At 32.8% G+C, this 22,126-nt stretch overlaps 1 protein-coding gene across 1 annotated transcript in view; it reads right to left on the bottom strand.

Annotated features, from left to right (window-relative positions):
• Window positions 1-19,988, bottom strand: part of LOC127711810 (4-hydroxyphenylpyruvate dioxygenase-like) — a 34,949-nt gene extending 14,961 nt beyond the window's left edge. The window contains exons 1-10 of the mRNA XM_052217964.1: window positions 19,946-19,988; window positions 19,826-19,852; window positions 12,350-12,412; window positions 7,923-8,073; window positions 5,640-5,722; window positions 4,313-4,506; window positions 3,475-3,552; window positions 2,227-2,389; window positions 1,444-1,515; window positions 623-739 (exon numbers count right to left, since the gene is read on the bottom strand). Coding sequence (XP_052073924.1) covers window positions 623-739; window positions 1,444-1,515; window positions 2,227-2,389; window positions 3,475-3,552; window positions 4,313-4,506; window positions 5,640-5,722; window positions 7,923-8,073; window positions 12,350-12,412; window positions 19,826-19,852; window positions 19,946-19,948 — 951 coding nt within the window. The 5' untranslated portion in view covers window positions 19,949-19,988. The remainder of the gene's footprint in view (window positions 1-622; window positions 740-1,443; window positions 1,516-2,226; window positions 2,390-3,474; window positions 3,553-4,312; window positions 4,507-5,639; window positions 5,723-7,922; window positions 8,074-12,349; window positions 12,413-19,825; window positions 19,853-19,945) is intronic.
• Between the last annotated feature and the right edge of the window lie 2,138 nt (window positions 19,989-22,126).

A 22,126-nucleotide genomic window follows, 5' to 3' on the forward strand; every position in this document is an offset into this window, starting at 1 on the left:
AATTGAGAAAGCTAACGGCCTGTTTATCTCAGAATTGACAATGTCCATCTTGAAATTTCAGACACGTGAACACTATATAATTTTAAACCTTAGTGACTCTCAGTTTTATATTAGAAATGAGGCATGATGAACTCACTTAATTACACAGGGGGAATATTCTAAAAAAAATATTCACGAAATAGAAATGAATATTTAAATTTTTCCGTAATATGTTACCTGTAAAATGGCGCAAATGTAGTTTTTATTTTTTGGTCCAAATGAAAGATTGGATTTTGTAAAAATTGGCGCAAATGCAATGCTCCTGAATTTTCATTTTAAGGGTACTTTTAGTTAGAAAGAAAATTTCAACCAACTACCCCAAATGGTCAATTATTCCTCAATCTATCATTGTAATACATACTGTATCTACTCAATCTATGATTATCATTGTAATACATACTGTATCTACTCAATCTATGATTATCATTGTAATACATACTGTATCTACTCAATCTATGATTATCATTGTAATACATACTGTATCTACTCAATCTATGATTATCATTGTAATACATACTGTATCTACTCAATCTATCATTGTAATACATACTGTATCTACTCAATCTATCATTGTAATACATACTGTATCTAAATTTTCCTTGACTTTACATTTTGACTTCTTCAGTCTTTCCCTGAGATTTTTGTAGTAAGTATCTGGTATGTCTAAAAACATCATCCCTCTCTCCCGTAACTTAGTTACCTATAAAAATCAAAACTCTAAACAGTGAACATATTTTAAATAATAATTTCCATTTCTAATAAAGACTGAAGTGTTATTGGGATCACAGATATCTTTCCTTCAATGCTATCAACAGTTTTCATGCAAGCATACAGATTGATTATTTGCATCTAATATCATTTTGTTAGTTGATTTTTGTACTCTGATGAAGGAATACCCTTTTAAACACATTTTTACACTATGTTCTAATTTTGTATTTGTACAGCATTGTCACAGATTAGGATTGAGTGCATACAAAGATGTTTAACCCTGCCACATTCTTCGTTTGCCTGTACCAAGCCTAGAGGTTGTATTCCAGTGGTTATCATTGGTTGCTGTCTACCATATCAGTTTTTTATTTAATGTCAATAGCTTAAGTTAGGCTATTCAGTTTATCTTTTGAATTATTTCCTATCCTGGGGCCTTTTATCAGTCAGGGTTACTACTGTAGACTCCACTTAATCGCATACCGCTTTATTGCATAATTCGGTTAATTGCAGAATTTTTATTTTTTTATTTTGCGGTCGTATAAAAATCCATGTTAAAATTTGGACACATTTTGTTTTTTTCTATGTATTTGGTGCCTTATTTGCATATCATTAATATACAGTACTGCAATAGATACATGACTTTTTTTTTTCTTACTGTTTTATCTAAGGATCCTTAAGATAAGGTACATTACTTACTGTACTGATAATATCATCTGACTGCATAGCAATATGCTGTACACCTGCTCCTCCATAAAAGTCCACATATTCCTGAAAACATAAGTAGCTAAGTGGTAAAGTCATGCATTACCACAAAACCAAGAACATAATCCATAATTGTTTTTTGTTTTTGTTTGTTTTTTTTTTTTAATTTGGAATTCTTATTCATTTTTTCCTTTCCAAACATGCACATGAAATGTACATTGTAAATGGATGGATATTTAATATCTATTGGATACGCTCCATATTTAAAGGACAAGAATATATTAATTGTGATTTGACTTTGGTAAATACTGTGTAATAGACCAAGTGTTATCCAACTTGGAAACATTATTCTTACTTAAATCTGACCACTACTTGCTTTAACTCAAAAAGGTGTGTGCTTACCATGAGACTATCATGGTTAGAGAAAAACTTTGAGTTATCTCCCCTTATTTTGTCATGTGCATATGATTCAATAATATCAAATTTAAAAAAGAAAGTGAGAACACATTAATATTATGAATAAAATATATGAATATACAACTGCTTTTTTGTTTTCTCAATCCAATTGTAAAACCAAAATAGATCGTCACTATTTCTTTATTTTCTTTTATATTTTTATTTACCATTTTTCTTTTTGAATATTTAAAAACCATTTTTTCTTGTAGAATATTCTGAATTTTTCTTTTTCAGGTTTATTACACATTTTCATACGAAATAAAACGCCCCTTTTTCTAATTTTTTCTGAAATGCTTCAACTTAAACCTATATTGGACTCACCTGAATCTGACTTTTCCTCTTACCAGGTGCTGGTTCATTAATTGGCATTTTGATAGTTTCTTCATAGTTTGTTACAACAATGGATCTTAATGCTGAATATTCTGTGTGCAATTGAGAATCATCAATAGACCAGAACCGATGGAACATCAAATTTTTCTCATACCTATTGTATAAATACCAAAAAAAAAATCTATGTTGAAATCGCTTACACTGCTTGACCTCAATATTTTTCATGGAACTGGTGTTGCAAAATAAGTTCTTCAAGTGTTCTAACACTTTGAAGTCAAACTTACAGACATTCACAAGCTAATTCATTTCTTTTAAATCAGTAAAGTGTAGTATCTAGGCTATATGTATAAATATATTCAAGTTTAAAAAAAAATTAAGCTTGCAGCAAAAAACCCAGCAATACAAGTAATTTCAAACATAAAAAATTCCAATGTTGTATGTTATGCAAGTCTTATTTCTTTGGTGAGCGTCATGGCAACCAAATAGTTTATACCTGTATGAATATGTTTCATAACATTATGAGTATGCATTTCTACACATGCTACACAGGCGAAATAGTTCTGTAAGCATTGTTAATCTTTTTTTATTTAAATATTATTTCTACAGCATTGTATTGAATAATGAGTCAGAAAATTTATTTTACGGCAGTTTTTTTGTGTGTGTTAACTGGACTTTTCACTCACAACCCTGAAACAAAGTCTGCCATGTTTATCAATTATGCATCAATAAAATCCTTAAAAGTAACCTTTTTTTCTATAGCATAATACCAAAATACAAGTAATATTTATTTGTTTGACGAGTATCATTGCATGTTCAGGGTTAAAAGTTCCAGTTAGGTTTTTTTTTATTTTTCGTAAAGATGTCAGATTTAAAAATTTTAAATATTCACTAGTTGTCTGTCAAGTGTGTTGCCAAAAAAAAAAAGAATTTGGTTGCATGTTATTGCATTGTACTGAAAAAAACTAATTTGCTTTATTCATAATTATAAAACACAACGAATAATGTATAACATTTAGTAGATAAGTTTGGTACGTCAAATATCGGTTTCCACTGCTTGTACTTTTCTTTCCAAGTGTTACCGATATCTTTAACATTATTTTCCTACAAACTAACTGATAACATTTGAGAAACAATTTCAAAGATATGCTTATCAATGATCAGGACTCTAAGATATTTTCTACAAGTTTGAATCTCTGCACAATTTCACCTAGCTTTGACAAATTCAATGTTTACACATACCAGTCTGATACTGGTACCATTTCCTCATCTGGCTGGTTCCCAACAATGTGATCAATGAAGTTTAAACCAATTGTAGGTCTGTAAAAATTAAACATTTATGCATCATTGTGCTCTACATTTATCCTTAAAGTTTCATGTCTTTTTTTGGATAACTAAAACCATTATATATACAATGCATTAATATATTTTTTTCTATATTATTCCAACACATTTGCTGACAAAAATGCTGTAAACTACAACTTTCCAAATGAGAGTATCCACTTGTGCCACTAGTGGAGCAGGATCTGCTTTACCCTTGAGTTCAACGCTATTGTTTGTCATGTTTATGGTTTGGGTTGCTCAATCTTTAGGGTATTGTGTAGTGCTTTGTGGGCATACTGTTTGACTGTTCATATTTTTTCTTTTGGCCATGGATTTGCGTTTTTTTCTTCTTCTTATGATTTCTGATTCCCTGATCCTGGTTTTCTGTTACTGTTTTGGTTTCCAATGCTGTACAATTATTCTGTTGAGGAAACATTTTATGAGTGCTATTGATATCGATTTTGGATGTTAAAGTTCTTTGAGGTTCAAAGCAGTATCAAACAAAATACACATTATATGTAAAACCCATTCAAGAGGGTATTTCATTGATATTGGAACTAATTCTTTTCAAGTTATACATGTTAAAGAGCTTTTTTTATTTACAATAAATTCATATTAACCCAGGTTTTATCTCAGCAATTTTAGTTTCATGACTTAACCTTAATTTCAAATAGCTCCCAGTCAAGTAAAAATAGCATTGACGACTTGAAAGAAAATTTGTTAACAAACTTATTATCTATAGTGCAATTGAACTTACAGCATATCACTGAGTGGGTCTTTAAATTTGGTTGGTTGATATCCTGGTAGGAATAATCCTTTGTACTTTGATTTGTCTATCAATGTATGGGTAGTATCTCCATACGTCTGGACCTGAGCAAACTTGACAGTGCCATTCTCATCACTCTCTTCCCATGGCTCCTTCACAACTAAAGCACCTCTGCCTACAGCTCTCTAAAACAATATAAGAAAAACTTAATTGTTAACAAATGAATACAAATGATATGATGTAATGTCACAGAAATTATATGTTAAAACAGGTAGAAATTTGCTGTTTAGACAAATATTAGAACATGAACAAAAAAGATATGAGATAAATTGTCTTATGTAGACGAAATGCATGTCTGGTATACCAAATTATAAGCCTGGTATCTTTGATGAGTTTTTACAATTAGACAGCAACCTTACAACACAAAAAAATTAAGGTTTTCTAAATATTAACAAAACTCTCAATCTTAAATGCATTATGTTAGAACTTGGATAAAATCTTATACAATTAGATATTAATGTGTGGTTTGTTTGGCTTTCTATCATGTCTATTGTGTTTTTATAATATTTAAAAAGGTGAAAACTATTAGTGTCGTTGTTTTATTGATGTATACATGCACCCATGACACATTACTTTTTATACATATACAATAACAAGATAACAGCCACTGGATCATTTCTAAAACATATGTTGCATATAGTTGCACTTGTTTCAGAAATTCATTATATTTCCAACTTGGGAAATAATTTTTCGAAGGAAAGGACCAATTAGAAAGCTGAACAGAATAACTAATTCTGATTTTCAGTCACCTTCAACCATTCCTAGTTCAAACTCAACTTTATTTGACAAAAATGTTTGAATCCATAAAAAAATGAATTGTCTGTAACTTGCAAAGCTTATAAAGTGCCAATCCGCCCAAGAATCAGACAGTGGTGAAAACACGACAAACAAAAACCTACTCATAATTACATTAATTTCAAAATGTAAAATGGTGCACAACTATAACATCAGTTTCCTTTTACTGTTCTGGCATTGTAAGTTATAATTTGGTTGGAATGCACTAGAAATTAAGAATTAAAGGGAGCTAACTCCATAATTTGCTATCATTCTAACCAAAAGTTATCTAGAGATTTCTTGAATTACAACACACAGAAATAAAAGACCTACAATTTCTAATTCAGGATGAGGATAACTTCAAAATAGGATGGTTATATTGGTGGGTTTTTTTCGACCATGTTTTAAAATTCTTCTAAATTGCCTGATTCTTACAATGACTGGCACTAATAAGTAATACATTTGTACTCCTATGATATCTTACTTTGAAAATAGCAGGTAAATCTTCTACTTCAAAAGCTACATCCTTCACACCATCACCATGCTTCACAAGATGGGCACCAAATTCTGGAAAAAATAGAACCATAATATTTATACAATTTCTCTGTTACTAATACAGTTAAAATTTCTACACTTTCACAGTACATCTGTATAATTTATGTGGGCTAACTCAAAAAATCAATCCTTCTCCTGTCCCCTCCCCATCATCATTGCTCCTCTTTCCACTCAATGGTAAACAACAAAGACACCATCTATCATATTTTCTTTAGAACAACAATAAGGGTCTTATTATCTGTTTTTAAATTATGCCAAAAACAAGTCTCACTGTAAGCTACTGCTCAATAACGATACCCTTGCTATAGACATTTGGTAAACAGGAAGTTGATAAGTGATTGGTGTGGAAAGGGTTACACTGATACATGTAGCTTTATACTCAAGCTCCGATTCATATTTCCTGAGAAAACTGTAATGTGACATGTGAAAACCCCCCTTTTAAAAAAAAAAACCAATATCTCTAAAATAAAATTTTGAATCAAAACCAAAAAGTATACAGATCTTTAGATTAATATAACTAAGAAATGTGTAAAATTTTAAGCAATAATCATAAATCGTTTTTGAGATACGGCGCGACATGTGAAAAACCCCTCCCCCTTTTTTTACAAAATACTCAATAACTCAAAAATAAAATTTTGAATCATCACCAAAAAGTATACAGATCTTAAGATTAATATAACTAAGAAGTGTGTAAAGTTTTAAGCAATAATCATAAATTGTTTTTGAGATACAGTGCGACATGTGAAAAAAAACACACACCTATTTTAGTTACTAAGTCCCGTAACTCAAAAAGTTTTAATCTTATTTTCACCAAAAAGTATACAGATCGTTTGACCATCATAAGAAAAAACTATGTTAAGTTTCATGAAATTTGGTTAGTCGTTCTCAAGTTACAGTGCAACATGTTTACGCCGGGCAGACAGACGGACAGAAGACATTTGTATACCATAATACGTAAAAATTTTGACAGGCGTATAAAAATACTACAAATATTTCAAAGGATGGACTCACGGAAAGACAGATGGACAGAGGTAAAACAGTAGACTCCCTATCCTTCTGAGCAGGGGTATAATAAAATAAAATTAAAGGACTGATTCTTTTAATTGACGATAGAATTACTTTGACAAATTTTCCAGGCAAAGTTGATGACCTGACTGTTAAAAATGTAACTTTGAAAGGTAATGCATTGGACTCAGAGCTGTCATTTGGTTAGGTACAAATAAATTTACTTTCTCCAGTTACCCAAAAATAATAATAATGATTAAAATAACTTATTACAACTTTTTTTTATATTCCTAACTGATTGATGTCTTCAATTATTGAAATACTTAGGTTCCATGTCCATTAGGAAATGTAGACATGAGAGAGGGACTTAATCTTTTGATGAACTTTTTGATTATGTTGCTATCCACTTATTTGCAGAGAATTCCATTTTATTTGTCCAATTTCATGGTAAAGAGCCTACCAACATGACCAATATTTGTTGTTTGTAGTTTTCATCATGTTCATGGGTTCAAGCAAACCACAAAAATAAATGTCAAACATTTAAAAATATTATTCAATAGTACAACAATTATTTTCAGAAAAAGATCATGACATTTATTACATATTTAGATTAAAATCCATATAAATAAACCAAGAAATAGTAACCCCTCATTCAATCAAAAAATACAGGGGTAACACTTATATGCAACTGGAACAGGTAAATTATTTTGTAGGTAGAGTTATATCCTTTACACATTCCGATGTTTTGTACAGTATAATTAATAGTCATATTTTCTTCTTTTCTTGAATTTATCTGTACTACATTCTTCTAATAGAGATGGTAAATTGTCTGTCCTTCATAGTTATCTTTACTGTTCATTAATATATGATTTGATAAACAATGAAAATCTCATTTGTTTGTTACATGCATATATATATATATCTTCCAAATACTTATTTACAAGCCTCCAGGAAGCAATTTTTGGCCTGGTGCAGTTACATAATATCTGTGTGCAGTAGATTTCTTTGTTTAGTTCTTGAGAAAAAAAAAGATGATCTCTAATTCAAAAATTATTCGCATATATAAACCAGAAAAAAATTGCTGAGGCATGTTTTGACCTCCCAAACTTTGAGAATTTAAGGGGTTCTAAGAGGGCTAATCAAGATAAATCCTTTGAAATGTTTGAATGCAGTTGATTTGGTACATTTAACATAGATTTCTTAATACCTTTTGGTTCATCTGGATTCAGCATGGACTGGAAGGCAAATATGATTTTATTCTGTTTAACAACATGTGCTGCAATTTCACGACTTCCTGTCTCCAGCCCTTTGTAAGCAAATGGTTCAAATCCCATGCGGGTACAGTAATAAGAGGCTGCCTACAAAGTAGGAATATGATTAGAATTAAGAAGCCATGGTAACCAGTCTTTATGTGTCAGACCACCAATTCACCCACTTCAATTTAGAACATATATCACCTGACAAATAATAGTGCTTTTGATGTCATTGTTTACTTAAACTAACAAACAAATTTGCAGAAATGAAACTTTTGTTGAAGGAGAAATATATGTAGACCATTTTGAGCAAAAATTTACTTGTCCATGAGTTTGCATTAAAGATTAAGGATTAATAGTATACTTATTTAAGATTTCCAGAATACCAAGGGTTATTTTTAGCAGTACTTGTCTTCCATACGTTAGTATCTCGCTACAAGACTTTAAACATAGGTTGAAAATTGGCATGTAGAAAGGTGATGCATGAACAATTCAGGATATACCTGGTTTCTATGAAGTTAAACTTAAGGTAAAATATTTAAAAAGCTGTGAAAGTTGCAAAAATTTGGTTGAATAGATTGGGATTTTGAATTGGTGGTCTGACACCTAAAACAATGTAAAAGAGCTCATCACAAACTTTACATTGGATACATTCATTTCTTATACAAATTGAAAACAACATGTATTTTCTCTAGTGGTGCCAACCATGAAATAAAAGCTTACAACTATTTCAGATGTTTCTGTTCCTGAAACAAATATAAAAATTATAATAAGACCCTTCTTAGTATATCTGCATAAAAAAAAAAATTCCCAAGAATTAATGCCCTTTCTGAATTTCTTACATATTGTCGATATAGTCTGACAGTATATTTCGGAGTTACTAGAGCAGTTAAAAATGTTAAATCAACATTTAAAACTTACATGCTTGTGGACATTTTCTACATATATACATGATATATCATCCTTAAAATTTCATTTCAACCATTTCTATTAAGTTGACAGGATATAAAAATAAGTTGGTATTGAAAAGGAATGTTACCATGACATGAGCTGACAGAGACAAAAGGAATGTTACCATGGACAAGGATGTCCCTACTTCTTACAGATGACATGAGCTGACAGAGACAAAAAGGAATGTTACCACGGACAAGGATGTCCCTACTTCTTACAGATGACATGAGCTGACAGAGACAAAAGGAATGTTACCATGGACAAGGATGTCCCTACTTCTTACAGATGACATGAGCTGACAGAGACAAAAGGAATGTTACCACGGACAAGGATGTCCCTACTTCTTACAGATGACATGAGCTGACAGAGACAAAAGGAATGTTACCATGGACAAGGATGTCCCTACTTCTTACAGATGACATGAGCTGACAGAGACAAAAGGAATGTTAGCATGGACAAGGATGTCCCTACTTCTTACAGATGACATGAGCTGACAGAGACAAAAGGAATGTTACCATGGACAAGGATGTCCCTACTTCTTACAGATGACATGAGCTGACAGAGACAAAATGACTGTTACCATGGACAAGGATGTCCCTATTTCTTCATGTTCTTACAGATGATATGAGCTGACAGAGACAAAAGGAATGTTACCATGGACAAGGATGTCCCTACTTCTTTCAGATGACATGAGCTGACAGAGACAAAAGGAATGTTACCATGGACAAGGATGTCCCTACTTCTTACAGATGACATGAGCTGACAGAGACAAAAGGAATGTTACCATGGACAAGGATGTCCCTACTTCTTACAGATGACATGAGCTGACAGAGACAAAAGGAATGTTACCATGGACAAGGATGTCCCTACTTCTTACAGATGACATGAGCTGACAGAGACAAAAGGAATGTTACCACGGACAAGGATGTCCCTACTTCTTACAGATGACATGAGCTGACAGAGACAAAAGGAATGTTACCACGAACAAGGATGTCCCTACTTCTTACAGATGACATGAGCTGACAGAGACAAAAGGAATGTTAGCATGGACAAGGATGTCCCTACTTCTTACAGATGACATGAGCTGACAGAGACAAAAGGAATGTTACCATGGACAAGGATGTCCCTACTACTTACAAGGATGTCCCTACTTCTTACAGATGACATGAGCTGACAGAGACAAAAGGAATGTTACCATGGACAAGGATGTCCCTACTTCTTACAGATGATATGAGCTGACAGAGACAAAAGGAATGTTACCATGGACAAGGATGTCCCTACTTCTTACAGATGACATGAGCTGACAGAGACAAAAGGGATGTTACCATGGACAAGGATGTCCCTACTTCTTACAGATGACATGAGCTGACAGAGACAAAAGGAATGTTACCATGGACAAGGATGTCCCTACTACTTACAATGATGTCCCTACTTCTTACAGATGACATGAGCTGACAGAGACAAAAGGACTGTTACCATGGACCAGGATGTCCCTACTTCTTACAGATGATATGAGCTAATGAAGTCCCTACTTCTTACAGATGACATGAGCTGACAGAGACAAAAGGAATGTTACCATGGACAAGGATGTCCCTACTTCTTACAGATGACATGAGCTGACAGAGACAAAATGACTGTTACCATGGACAAGGATGTCCCTATTTCTTCATGTTCTTACAGATGATATGAGCTGACAGAGACAAAAGGAATGTTACCATGGACAAGGATGTCCCTACTTCTTACAGATGACATGAGCTGACAGAGACAAAAGGACTGTTACCATGGACAAGGATGTCCCTTAACTTCTTACAAATGACATGAGCTGACAGAGACAAAAGAAATGTTACCATGGACAAGGATGTCCCCACTTCTTACAGATGACATGAGCTGACAGAGACAAAAGGAATGTTACCATGGACAAGGATGTCCCTACTTCTTACAGATGACATGAGCTGACAGAGACAAAAGGAATGTTACAATGGACAAGGATGTCCCTACTTCTTACAGATGACATGAGCTGACAGAAACAAAAGGAATGTTACCATGGACAAGGATGTCTGTACTTCTTACAGATGATATGAGCTGACAGAGACAATGATACATTTGTACTTTTTGAAAATAAAAAAGGACATAATTCATCATCATTCTTGAACCATATACGTGTCAACATATATTTTGATACTTTGCTGGTAAGAATATTTCTCAATTATCATGAATATTAACAATGTTTCACTAGTGAAAATTTTAATAAAGCTTAACATATATTGAATGCAACCAAGAAGTCCTATATAAGCCTTCTGTCGATGGCATACAAGAAAATTCAAAATGAAAAATTTAAATGCAGTTCTTTTTGTATTCCCCGAATTTCTGTATGTTTTAGTGGCCAAAGTAAGCTAAAAAAATTCGTAAGGGTTCCGCGGAACCCAGTGTCTCGCCTACTTTTGCTGTTAATCGCAGGCTCAACAAAAATGAGGAAAAAAATAAATAAAAATATTCCTCTCTATACTATCTTTTGATTGTTAGTAGCTTCTGTCCAAGTTTGGTAAAAATCCAGGATAGTTCATGAATCTAATAAATGTTTTAAAAACTTAAACTGCAGACTGTATGTAATGTTAACTGGAAGAAAAACAAAGTCCATTTATAAGTAAAATACGGAAAAAATCAAACAAAATTTTAACAAAATTTCCTTCTAGATACTAGCTTTTAATCATAAACAAGCTTCTTTCCAAGTTTGGTACAAATCCAGGATAGTTTAAGAAAGTTATTAAAATTTCAAAAACTTTAACCACAGAGTGAATATTTGTGGACGCCGCCAACGACCACGACAACGACGCGGACGGAATGTAGGATCGCTAAGTTCTTGCTTTTTCGACAAAAGTCGAAGGCTCGACAAAAAGAAGCAACTCTAAATAAAACGAGGACTTGCAAAGAGGATTATATGCACAATTTATCAATACTGCATGAATATGTACCATGATTTGCCTTAAATACCATAGAATTTGTTGAGGACAAATCATTTCATCACAGATTCATGTAATACTGTCAAAACATTCCCCATTTCCATTCTCAATTTTATTAACCTGTCAAATTAAAATCTCTACATAATACATGTAATAATAATTAATTCTCTGACACAGAGATTATTATACTACATAATATGTGAGCTACATCAGATAGAAATTGACCTTATGCAAGTGCACGTATACAAGTACATGTATAAGACTTTGATTGATTTTAGAACATTCAAATACAAATAACAGCTGATTTTGGTCTGTTTCGTAGAGTTCTTATACAACCCAATTTTCTAACAGTTACAGACTTTCTGTAGAGAGTTTTTCAACCTGAATAACAGATGTATTGATATTCATTTACATAAGGTTAATTTCTATCCAACATAGCTCCTGTTTTCTTAATTGAGTTGTTTACCAACCTGTTTTGCATTTCCAACCCAGAACGTTACATGGGCAAAGCTAAGAAATTTCCCAGATTCTGGCTGAAATAGAAAACATGAACATCATTGTAAATATTGTGAGCCTCACCTTCATTTGACCTCAAAACAACTATATGAAAAAGTAAACAAGAGGCTAGCTCTCAAGAGCCTGAATCGCTCACCTGAACTTTTTAACATGTTTAATGTATATCGGTGTTTGCTTAAAAATTCTTTGTTTTGGTCATATTTGCTTCAAAATAAAAAAAAATGATTTGTCTGCAATCTCACTGCAGATAGATTTTAAGTTGTTGATCATATTTATTCTGTAAGTTTTGTCCTTGGTGCTTAAGAGACAAAAAAATGAAAACTTCATTTTACTACTATGTTCTTTCTTGGCAATAGCAGCCATGTTTTACAATGCATTATATTTAGATATAATTTCTAAGCTAAATACTGAATAGAAAGTCCAGGTATAATTTCAAACAAGAGTGGACATGGATAGTATCTAGCATTTTGAGATTATTGGATAGAAATGTGAGTCAATTCACTCAAGGATCCCATATCTCATAATAAGTTCATTTATCTCTCTTGAAATATTTCAGAGAAAAAGAAAATTGTAAAAAAAATAATCTTTCAATGGCAATAACCAAAACTATAATTTCTCCCAAAAAACTATTTCGTACAATAACCCAACAACAGGCTGGCAAATTGGTCTGAACATTTTGTTGCAGATAGATCTTATAATAATCTATTCAATAATCCTGTCACTTTTGCTCTAACTGCTTTAGTTTGTGAGATATAAGCCAAAAACTGCATTTGTCCCCTATTTTCTGTTTCATGTGTTTTTAGCAATGGTGGCAATGTTTGTTGATGGAGCAAAACTTTGGAAACAATTTATAAACAAGATACCCTAAGGAACAGTCAGTTAAAGTTTGCAAGTATTTGGCCAAGTAGTTTCAGAGGAGAAGATTTTTGAAAAAGTAAGTGACGCACAAAAAAATGTAAAAAATTGTGTTTCAAGGGCAATAACTCCTTTAGGGGTCAATTGATAATTTGATCATGCTGACCTTTTTGTAGATCTTACTTAGCTGAACATTTTTCTCATTTTACACTTTCTTTCTATCTACTATAATTTAAAAGATAATAACCAATAAATTGCCTCGCTGAGCGCAGCTGGATACGACCGCAGATGTCCAACCCTGAAAAGTTGGGGCCAAAATGGACACAAAATTCACGCTTGATACAGGTCTGAATTTGGATTGTAACTAAATTTTTGACACATAATAGGTTGCTGACACAGAATAACTGTAGTCAAAGAACTTCAAATTGGTTATATGATTTGAATTTATATTCATATTTTACTTTTGTGCAATACACAATGCTGTTGCTAATTGACCCCCCCCCCCAAAAAAAAAAAAAATTTACCCCGGTTTTTTGCTTTTGTGCAATACACTATACTGTTGAATATTAACCCCCAAAAAAAAATGTTTCCCTCAAGATATGGTCAGTATCTCAATTCAAATTTCTAATGGAGCTTGCAACCATAACTACCCATTTAAATACATCATAAAAGTTTCAAAATATAAAATGACATACATAGTCATGGCTAAAATGAATATTAATTAATAGTAACTGCTAAAAATAAATTGACAGCTAATCACCTCAAGACAATCATCATTTCTTAATACATAATTTACAAGCAGTGTAAGGGAGGTACTCAAACAGTGTTCTTTTAATTGATTTGGATTACCTCCCTTACACTGCTTTTAAATGTCTCAATTGTCCTTTAACCAGAAAAACCCTTGTTTTTCCCCTCTTTTGCCCCTAATTACTAATTGGTTTGAGCCATAACCCCCCAAAGTCAATCCTTACCATCCCTTTGTAATATGGAAACTTGTGGTATAGTTTCAGAGAGATCCATACACTTTAACACAAGTTATTGTCTGGAAACTACAAAAATGCTTATTTGGGCCCCTTTTTTGGCCCCTAATTCCTAAACAGTTGGTACCATAACCCCAAAAATCAATCCCAACCTTCCTTTAGTGGTTATAAACCTTGTGTTAAAATTTTATTGATTTCTATTTACTTATACTAAAGTTATTATCTGGAAACCATCTGTCTTCGGACGACGCTGACGACGACAACGCCGACGACAACGTGATACCAATGCCAATATATGACCAAAAAATTTTAATTTTTGCGGTCGTATAAAAACTGTAAAATTTCCTAAAAATAAACTACTTCTGACAGTAACCCAACAATGGGTTCTCCAATCGGCCTGAACATTTCATAGCAGAAAGATCTTGACCTATTCATCCCTTTAACTCATTTCATGTTTGCTCTAACTGCTTTAGTTTTTGAGATATAAGCCAAAAACTGCATTTGACCACTATGTTCTAATTTTAGCAACAGCGGCCATGTTTGTTGATAGATCAAAACTTCAGATAAAATTTATAAACTAGATACCCTAAGGAACATTCAGTTAAAGTTTGAAGGTATTTTGCCCAGTAGTTTCAGAGGAGAAGATTCTTGTAATAGTTTACGACGAGGACGAGGACGGAGGACGCCAAGTGATGGCATAAGCTCACATGGCACTTTGGACCTGGTGAGCTAAAAACTATAACTAAAGACAAACATCAATGATAAGTAGACCAAATGTGAAAGATGTCATGATGATTAAAATGTTCAAAATTTGTACTTTCATTAAGATTGTAAACAAGCTAGTTACAAAAATCATTGACATATAACTTTATCAATGTTTATCATGTCACCATATTGTACATGTAAGAAAACACTATAGTCATACAACACAACAGTCTTATTGAGTAATTCAGGTAAATTTGGGGTGTTTGCATTTAAATAGCTATACATTTGTCATTTTAAAAGATATAAACACAAATGAAGTACCATAATATAGATGAGATAGCCAAGAATCACTGACTTAAAGCAGAATTGATAAAGCAACCACATTTTATACCTTCCTGTTTCAAATAAGCATTTTACTTCACATGCAAAAGACTCAGTGATACTAGGGAATCGTTGCAACATGTAATTGTATGTTTATTTTATCAAAACGATCATAAAATATGTTGAGAAACTGTGTCTCAGATGTTTTATTAAAGGTCCAGTTAAAAATCAATTTGAATATTTGTGACTTTTAAGGTCATTACAACTAAAACAGATTGATGCAATATTCTGTAATTAAATATAATAGAGGATATGTTACAAGAAATCTGAGACACAGTGTTAGAGCTTGTATCCTGTGAAATCATGGCAATAATTTATGCAAAATGAAACTACTTGGATGTTGCAAAAGTGAAAGTGCTAATTATCAAAATAGGAAGTTAAACATTTTTTTAATTTTCTCTAAAGATGGCACATTTCTAGTCCTTATTTGAAATATGAAAAACAGTGTGATCAAGGTCATACGATACAGGAAAGTTCTCTTGTTGATTTTTCTTTAATATTTTGACACAAAGTCCATTTTGCATTATCAAAATATACAAAGAAAAATATACCATCATCATGTTCATGTCTTACTTTACTTATTTTGGTATCATTTTGGTCTTTTTGGGGTAAGAACACACATTTTCATATTTCAATACTACACTGAAAAAATCGTAATAAAGTTATATAGAATATAGATACTTTTTTATATAGATTAGACCAGACCGTTGGTTTTCCCGTTTGAATGGTTTTACACTAGTAATTTTTGGGGCCCTTTATAGCTTGCTGAGCCAAGGCTCCGTGTTGAAGACCGAACTTTGACCTATAATGGTTTACTTTTATAAATTGTGACTTGGATGGAGAGTTGTCTCATTGGCACTCATACCACGTCTTCTTATATCTACTTAACTTTATCTCAGTTTTAGCCTCACTTGACAAAGTAAAAAAAAGAGACATAGGTGTGCTGTGTGGAGCTGCGGTATCAACAATTTGTTAAAGTTTGTGATTAGGTGAGTTTAAAGGGAGCCACTTACGCTAGGTCTAGGATATTTGGTATGCAGTTGATGTGGCCTTAATTGGCACATCTTATTTCAATGGAGATTATAGATTTAACATGCTTCCATAAGCAAGCCATCTCTGTTTTCCCTTGAGACAGCTTTAAAATTTAAGCAACAGATTTGATGACGTCTGAACATGTTTATAAATCTGTTGTATACAACTTTTTTTTCCTACACAATTCATGAATTTATAATAGTAGATCATTAAGCTACAATATTTGTATTTGAATTCCAAAATTAACATTGCATCAGTTTGGAACAAACCTCAACTGAATGGCTGACATAGTAAGGAACAATATCCCAACAGGAAAGTAAAGTGTTACAAAAGTTATGACAGTTGCAGCTGTTGAATGTAATATTGCTATAGATAGCATTGCTGTTTTGGTGCAAAATAAAATCTCAGTGAGCTGTTAATGTCATATTATTGTGTAAACATTCCCACTGTGTTATACCAGATTACCTTTTACAAAAAAAAGGAAAAATTTGTACCGATATTTATTTATATTGACCTTTATGGCTCATTTATGTACCTATAACCTTCATGACAAACAGCTGTTTTGCTGCTCTTTATCAAACAAGTATGTCATGGTAACCTCAAATGTGTAGAATTGTAGTGTATAGTACATATGGCATGTATGGATGGTGTAGCAATGTAATATTATTGATACTATACCATGAAACATAAATAAAACATAGGGGGAGGGGGGCTAATGAGACAAAACAACATCAAAGATAAAAAAAAATCATAACATTGTAACAACCGTTTTGATTTTTGTCAAATTTGGTTACTTGTTATATCACTAACTACTAAGTTGTAAATTTTAATACATTGTATAATAACATATTATGTGTATACACACCATACAACTGCATTTCAATGTAGTTTCTGACCTTAATGTAGGTATGATTTAATATTATAAAAGTATCACCTATATTTGGAAACTGATTGGAAAGGTCACTTTTCATAATTTGAATCTATGAGCTTCTTGAAAGTACTTCTCTATTACACCCTGTGGTAATTTAAGCAGTCTTTTATGTGGAAATAGATAGTATTCAAGATGCGTTTAATCTTCCAAACTGTTTTCACAGTGACACTGATTAAAGAACTCAGACTGTTTTTTTATAGCAAACTAAAATGCATTTAAATTTATACCGGAATCTATCACATTTTGGTTAGCAACAGGATTTGTACCTCCTGCTTATGTTGCACCTTTGAACTGATTTAGCTTCACTTTTGTGAATATTCCTGTATACATGGTATATGGGTTCTTATTGGTGGTGTGATCAGATAATTGAAGCTGTAAATTTTCTCCTTGACAACATTTACCTATGTTTCAGCAATAAAGTTTTTCAGGTTGCATTTTATATTCCTATGGGCCCCAATTACATCCCTTTAATAGTAGACTTGTTCTTGTACTGTTATTAATCACAGATTATAGCCAAACTCAGTAAAGACCCGTCTAAATTGCATTTAATTAATAAATTCAATGACACTTACAATTATCTTGATATTATTTTTTTTCGTTAAATAATCATCATGATCATCAAGAATTTTCTAAATATCCTGTCAAAATTAATACCCAAAGGAAGTTATTTTAAATCTTTAAATCAAATTTAATAAAAATATAAAAGAAGAGAGTTCTAATGTACCCTGCGATGCACATATTTTATCTATCCAAGGACAATAACTAAGAAAAATTTCTTTTGTTTTGTTCTTTTTACAAACATCTTAGAGAAATGAAGGCTTGACAAATGCTTGAGAGCAAATACAATGCTTTTTCCAATATAATTAATTTTTCCAAGGGCATAACTGTTTTAAAAATACTTAATCGGCACTGATTCCGAACACTGTATTGGACGGTGATGTTACAGTGATAGGTCAAGGATTTCGTTACCACAAATTATTTAATACCATTGCACAACATGCACAAGGTCATGTTTTGTTCTCTGTCTACGAAGTCTTTACACTAAATCCATTAGATGTTGAATGTGAACTGATTGATATACTAGTCTTGGACCATGTAGACACATGATTATTCATTAGTTGTTATTGGCTTTGAACTAGCTTTCAGTTAACTGCCAATACTCTCAGATCTGTACTTTGTGTCTTTTGTGTGTGTGATAGGATTTTTATGTGCTTTGTATTGATCTGATGAGTGAAGCCAATATAAATTGCTCTTATGTCGTACTGTTACACAACTGTCCCAGGCTAGGGGGAGGGTGTAGCACAAAAAACAAGGCTAACTAGCCCCATTCTGTATATGCCTATGCCAAGTCAGGAGCCTGTAATTCAGTGATTGTCTTTTGATGCTGTATTTCATATTTGTTTACGCTCATTATTTTGTACATAAATAGGGGGGTAGGACCTTTATCGGGACTCCGGGATCGGGTGTTTTTGAGCTCGGGATTTCAGGATTGATCCTTTCGGGATCCGGGAATTCTTTTTTCGAATTTCGGGATGTCGGGATTTAAATTTTTTTAAATTCAGGACCTCGGGATTCCATGTTTTTAAGCCCAGGATTTCGGGATCAGAAACCCTCCTACCCCCCCCCCCCCCCCCCCCCCCCCCCCCTAAATTAGGCGTTAGTTGACTTGTTCGAGTTGTTTTTACATTTGTCAGGTCATTTATAGCTTTCTATGCAGTATGGGTTTTGCTCATTGTTGAAGGCTGTATGGTGACCTGTAGTTGTTAACATCTATGTCATTTGGTCTCTGGTGAAGAGTTGTCTCATTGGCAGTCATACTACATCTTTTTATTTTTATATCTACCATGTCTACTATCGTTATTGAACCCTCATACTTTAGAGGAATGATCCTTCCTTTAAATCACAGTTATTACGACAGTAACATTGTGTAAAAAACCTTTTTTTCAAATAACTACTTATAATTTCCTGCGAAAAAAAGAAAATATGCATCCTAAATAACCATTGCTTTATTTATTCACCAGTTTTAGTAGTCTTTTATACTGGCATTATACTTTGTTAAGTGCTTTTTCTGTACTAAATAATTTGTACACTTGGCTATGAACCACACGACTGAGGCCCCAGAAATTTACATGTATAATCATGATAATACAATGTATCATAGGTCTCAGGTACCATGTACCTTTGTAAATTAGGGAGATAATAAATTTCTAAAGCAACTTTCATGACCTTTTCAGCACTATTCCTAGATTACATTTATCATGTTTATGATAATCCTATTTGGATAATTTGTCCCTACTGCTGTCAACTGAACATGCTGAAGTTCCATTATAATTCATTTGTTCCAAACTATTGCATAATTTTGATATTCAAATACAAAGTCTGTAGATTAATGGTCAACTATCATACATACGTTAATTGCGCAGCAAAAATGTTTTTTTGTATTGAATTTAGGGTTATAAACAACAATTATTAATGATGTAAATTAAGCAGTGCTGTGTGACCTTGATAAAAACAACAAAACTTTACAAGTATGTTTTTTTACTTACCTTTGGACCTTTATCTGTGTATGACGTCTGAAAAATAAAACATTACTTTAACAGAAAATTCAGGTTGATTTTTATGACATTCTGTAGATTGGGAAAATAACTGACAAAAACATAACCTACCATTTTTCTTCAGTAATCTCCTCGGCTGACATGGAACGAATTGACCAATCGAAGCGAAGATCAATAACACACCCATAAATAAGTCGCAAATGTAACCTGAGTTTTGATTGGCTGTTGGCACAAAGACAAACCAATCAATATTTAGAATCATTACACACCTCCGAACGGGAAAAGTGTAAGCTTTCTGGAAAAGCTTGTTTTATCATTGTAGTATCTTCCACAAAAAGGCAATAACAAAAAACCGGGGTCTTTTTATTTTTATCTTTTTGAAAGTGACGGAAATTTTCTTTCAAGCTTTTCATTGGGTTGTTCGAGTCTACAGTATCTATACATGATAATACATCAGTACTTTACACTGATCTTTGTGAAATCTTTTTGCGTATTTTATAGATCTGCCGTTGTTTTTTTAAATTTCAATTGTGCTCATGTTTCATTTAATCAACAATTCAATTTTCTCGTATTAATACACCTTGCTTGTTATTATATTACACAATTCATGGAAATTATACAGCAGACGTATGTCGTGTTAAAAGAGGGACGAAAGATACCAGAGGGACAGTCAAACTCATAGATCAAAAACAAACTGACAACGCCATGGCCAAAAATAAAAAGACAAACAGACAAATAATAGTACAGATGACACAACATAGAAAACTTAAGACTAAGCAACACGAACCCCACCAAAAACTGGGGGTGATCTCAGGTGCTCCGGAAGGGTAAGCAGATCCTGCTCCACATGTGGCACCCGTCGTGTTGCTTATGTTATTACAAATCCGGTAAATAGTATAATTCGGTAAGTCACATTCGTGAAAAGGGAAGGGTATTGTAGTTACGACATAAGGAACATATCCGATATCATCGGTGAAACGGTTATTCCATAACGGTCAACCAACTCGTGATGGCGTCCGTAAAATTTCAAGATTCCAACTTCACCATTTGGAACTCTTGGCTTAATAGCTTCCTTGTGAGCAGCAATCCTCTATCAAGGAACTCATGATAGGAAATACAAGCCCGGGAATATCGTATCAATTGGGAGATATATACTCCGTATCATCGGCAGGCGCTGCTGGAATGTTGCTACATAGAAATGGAAAGTTCACAATTGGGAACTTGCGCTGAAATCATCTCTTTTGTCGTAAAGTTTTGTTTTCAACCGACCCTCATTGTCAATTTCTAGATGTAAGTCAAGATATGAGGCAGACTTAACTGTATCTGTAGTATCCTTTATCTCTAGTTCGATGGGATAGATTCGTTCAACATAGTCACCAAATTTTGTATTATTTAGTGAGAGAACATCATTTATATAGCGGAACGTAGAGTTAAAGGATATTGCTAACTTCTTATCTTTCTTCCTAAGAAGTTCCTGTATGAAGTCAGCCTCATAATAATAAAGAAACAAGTCGGCAAGAAGAGGGGCACAATTGGTTCCCATTGGAATTCCGACAGTCTGTTGAAAAACACGTCCTCCAAACGTAACAAATATGTTGTCAATCAAGAAATCAAGCATCTTGATAATGTCAGTTTCAGAGAATTTTTTGTTTGAATCAGAGTAACTAGTGATTCTTTACAAAGTAGGATTTATCCCTCCCCAAGACAAGATACTTGTATCTACGTTCGCCATTCTTTTTAATGAAACAAAGTAATACCAACTCTTTCAATTTGTCTTTTAGTTTGGAATGGGGAATACTTGTGTAAAGTGTAGAAAAGTCAAATGTTTTAATACTATTGTAAGATGAGAGAGTCTTAGATTGTATGTACTCTAAAAGATCTTTGGAATTTTTTAGTATCCACATCTGATTCACGCCACTTCTAGAATAGGCAGTTTCACAATAACTTTGTGTTAAATGTCGACCTGTTTTAAGAAAATATTCATTACTTTATACCGAGAAATCTTCAGTTTTTCATACAAATGTTAACATTCGTCTGAAATTTCCCACAATGCAACTCGTTGATATAAGACAATGTCGCTATTTATTATAAGAAACGTTTTTATCGATTCGCTTCTTCCATAGACTGAAACCTGTATGTTGGTCTTTATACACATATTTTTCATTTAGGTTGTATGGGCATTTTGCCGTTAATAAATTCCTGTTGAATTAAATATAAACTTTTATTATACTATTACAGTAATAGTTCTTCCATTGGAAATAATTCCTATTTAGGCTTATAAATTTCTTTTTC

The sequence above is a fragment of the Mytilus californianus genome, unplaced genomic scaffold, assembly GCF_021869535.1.
Source record: "Mytilus californianus isolate M0D057914Y unplaced genomic scaffold, xbMytCali1.0.p SCAF_8, whole genome shotgun sequence".
NCBI classification, from domain to species: Eukaryota; Metazoa; Mollusca; class Bivalvia; order Mytilida; family Mytilidae; genus Mytilus; species Mytilus californianus.